Source organism: Pygoscelis adeliae, unplaced genomic scaffold (assembly GCF_000699105.1).
Source record: "Pygoscelis adeliae isolate BGI_AS28 unplaced genomic scaffold, ASM69910v1 Scaffold361, whole genome shotgun sequence".
In the NCBI taxonomy this organism is placed as follows: Eukaryota; Metazoa; Chordata; class Aves; order Sphenisciformes; family Spheniscidae; genus Pygoscelis; species Pygoscelis adeliae.
In genome coordinates this window covers 506,634-510,470 of record NW_008824187.1, presented here as the reverse complement: position 1 = coordinate 510,470, position 3,837 = coordinate 506,634, and the positions used below count along the sequence as shown (strand labels likewise).

General features: G+C 46.3%; 1 protein-coding gene across 1 annotated transcript; it reads right to left on the bottom strand.

The window, feature by feature from the left end:
• Window positions 1-283: 283 nt before the first annotated feature.
• On the bottom strand, window positions 284-2,586 carry LOC103925858 (chromosome unknown open reading frame, human C10orf53). Its single transcript, XM_009334652.1, is given in 4 exon segments — window positions 284-348; window positions 1,328-1,354; window positions 1,357-1,440; window positions 2,439-2,586. Coding segments are annotated over 4 exon segments (324 nt in total).
• Window positions 2,587-3,837: the final 1,251 nt, after the last annotated feature.

Here is a 3,837-nt window from a genome sequence, read left to right as displayed (position 1 = left end):
TTCGTTCTTCTTTTAATTAAAATCAAATTATTAGAACTACATGCAAGTCACAGTTCTCCATGAATTTGTAATATTCAAGGTGGTAACACATGACTGGTTCTGGAAAAGGCAGTATATTCTTACTTGGTTGACACATGGGTGTAACAAGTAAGATTATCTAGAGCTTCAGTACGAGACCTAGAAGTGTAAAGAACCAAGTGTATCCTGACATTTCTATTACCTTTGTAATGCAAGTAAATTGCCTGACAGAAAACCAAGGTAAAAGGGAATGTGTCCCTGTAAATCAGTAAGCATTTAACACTGCTTTTCTGGCTTCTTCACAGAGTGGATCCAACTTGCCATCACCTCCTAAAGGAGAAAACCACAACTTACAAAGTATATGCAAGTGAATTTATTCTTATTTTACATTTCTACTTCTTATCCTAGCATCTATATTCCTTTGCATTCTTCCTCACGGTACTCGGACTCAGCTTGGCTCTACCCTGGTTAGCTGTATAACCTGAGACTGACTCAGCTTTGATCTGGAGTGGAAACAGAGCAAAAAGTGAACGCAGCATTTCAGCAGACGGTAGCGTGGCCTATTAGCCAGCGCTTCGCTGTCTAGCGTCGGTCTAGGATTGGGACCAAAAAAAAGATGTGTTTTGTCGGAAGAAATTTCCAACGGGAACATCCCAGTTCCTGGCCTGTCTGTCTTCCTTGCAGGGAGGGGAAACCAACCAAGCTGCGGTGCTGGAAATGCCGTTATCCTTGGTCCGCTTTTGCTCCACAGCTCCCGTCCCCAGCCCTAGAGAGGCTGTTGGCAAGCGGGGAGGTGAGAAGCAGTGGCTTTCAGCCTTTGGAAGCCACTTGCACAGGAGATGGGAAAACTTGAGCTCTGAACTCCTTGTCTCAGCTGCAGCAAAAAGTGATTAAAAAATTCCTCTCTGTGAGGCGCTGAAATGGTATTATCTGTGTTTTGCTGGGGGGGAGGAGGGGAAGACCAAAAACCCAAAGGCGCTAAGGCCCCAGCAAAGAAAAATATTTGCTATTTTGAAAGCAAAAGGATGTCCTAATACCTCTGTGGACTGAAACCTAGCAGGTTTTCTTGTGATTGTGTGCTGGTGCATGCGGGAAGGCCCCGAACGGTGCTCTCCCAAGCATGGCCTTAACTCCCAAACCATCCTCTCTTCCTGACCGTGCCCTTCAAACTGCCTCAAATAGAAAGGAGTGCAGAGCTTAAAAGTGTTAACGTTGACAGAACCTGGACTGTTTATGCCTCAGGAAGCGCTCTTCTCAAAATGTAAGTGCTTTCAGTGAGAGACTGCGATGAATAAAACTCTGTACTTACCAAAATCCAGGTCATCGATGTTGCAGCAAACCCCCCGTTGACCACCAGCTCTACAGCCTTCCAGCCTGGTATCTCTTCCAGGATAAGTTGATGTCCGTCTGCCTGCAGGACAGCTGGAAAAAGGCAAAGAAGCAGTGGCCAGTGCTGTATTTGCTTGTTTTTCTGTGAACTCTGAGTATATCTAAGTTTTAGCACTTAGGAGAGCAAGGAGCAAAAAACGGTGTTAATGTAGTTAAGTGCTGTACTAAACTCCCCACAAATCCTGTCAGCTTTAATCTCTTGCTTCACTATTATTACATTAATGGATCTCCTTTGAATGAAGCCTCCACCCTCTGTCATTTCTAGTTCTAGCGGTAAAAGGCAAGAAATTCATTATGTACTTGTATTTGCTATTAACTGGCACAGCAGCTGTAAGAAATGCAATGCATTTATTTGTAAGTACCGTGGAATAAGACTAAATTCAAAAGCAATCTCCAGTAAACGTTAAGATGGTGCTACAGAACAGCTGGAACATTAAGTGAACAACCTTGATAACCCAATTGTTCATTGACGCATAATTCATTTTGCTTCTGCTGAAAGAGTGATTCCTCAGGCCGTTAAAGACTTGAGATTTTGTGAAGCTTGAGAATCAAACCAGAAGGGACAAAACCCTCTCTCGACCCACGTATTTGTTTAGATGAATTAGGTGCTCTTTGGGTTTATTAAGGTACGTTGTATAGTGTTGTTGCAAATTAATCAGAACGGGGGAAATAAGAGAGCTGGCTGATAATGCAACTCCAGCAACAACAGAAATGACAGACTTCTGCCTGGGCCCCCATCGATTTAAATTTGTTTTAATTCATCTTATTCTTTTGACTTGTTTTACAGGGCAGAAGCAGATTCCTGTATAGTCAGTCAGGGTCTCACCTTTCCAGGTTTTTATCAGCCGTGTGTTAAGGCTGAGACAGCGTACTGACCAGTGCACATCGGTTATTGCGGCAGGTAGAGGTACCGCTTCCTCTATCCCGGTTCCACTGTAGCTGGATGACTTGCAAGGGTCGGTGTTTCTCAAACATTTAACCTAACTGCATCCATCTGTGACAGCTGTTTGCAGCATTTTGATTCCACTTACTGAAAAACTGCAGAAAGTGGCTGAGGAAGGAGCCTGGCTCATAAAGCAGCATGCTTTCAGCGTCTGCGGCTGCTGTGTCATCCTCGTCAGACAGCTCGCACTGCTTTCTGGGAAACTTGAACGGCAATCTCCGACAACTAATTCGCATTTGTAAAACGGATGAGAGGTGACACCTCTCCACTGTTGGCTCTAAATAATAATAATAATAAAAAAAACCCAAACAAACCAAAAACTGGTTTCCCTAGACTGGGGCCTGGTCTCTCTCGGTCCGTGTCAGGTACATCACCATGACCCAGCAGCCCCAGTAAGAGCATTTGAATGAGTTGCCCGTAGCCTCTCTATTGTGTTAACTCACGCGCGTTGTAAGTTTCCAGTGTCAACCAAATACTGATTTGTCCGATATTGAGTTCATCTTTCTTTTTTGTTGCATCTCTGTGGCCTAAAGCCTTTATAATCACAAAATTTGACTTATTTGAATACGTTAGATAACACGTACAATTTGATTTATCTCGCAACTTTAGATGGATTTTGCTAGGCAGAAATTTGTATTATGTATCCTCTTGCTGATGTAAAGCGTTAGAATGGAGGAAAAACTGTTGCTCGCTCCCTAATAAACAGAATTCATGATGAATCGGGGGAAAAAAGCTACATCATCCTCTGTGGGCGGTGTGTCACTGCAACCTGAGGTATGGACGGTAACCTTCTGCGGTGCTGGCGAACTCTGTGATACGCTGGAGCACGGCTCCTCCGTTAGATGCGTAGCGAGGCCCTTTCAAGCCCCGCAGCAATGCTGCCAGCGGGTGCGAGAAGTCGGAGGGGAGCTCTGCTCCCGAACAGGGCACAGCCGCCCCCCCCGAGTCTGGGGGTACCTGTCACCTCCGTTATGTCACTCGCTGGGAGCTCACAGGTGAGCTGGGAGCAACAAAAGTTACCGAGTACTTTGCTTTATAGCTAAATTTGAGCTGAAGCGTTTTCATCTTTGATTTATGGGCTTATTTCAGACCGTGTTTTTAATGAGGTTTGTGTAACTGGAAAAGGAAAATATATACACAGTGTAATACGAGTTTATTTTAGCAAACATAAAGGATGGAAGTGTTTGTGCTTTCCGAGGCGTATTTAAGGACCAGCTCTTTGCTTTGTCACGCATGTGACGCAATTGCTAGAGCCTCCCTCTGCAGCCTGCGAGCCGTGCAGCACCGAGACCCTTCGGTACAGCGTGATGGCGGAGAAACCGGAGGAAAACGAGCCTGCCGGGCCTCGGCGTGGGGCTGAGCCCTGTCCCGCCGGCCTTCCCCTGCCGCCCTGCCTGCCGCACCTCCCCTCCTTCGGGGGGAAACGTGGGGCGTGGGTCCGGCCGGAGGACTGCCACGGTCGCGGGGGGGGGGGCCGCGTTTCGGGG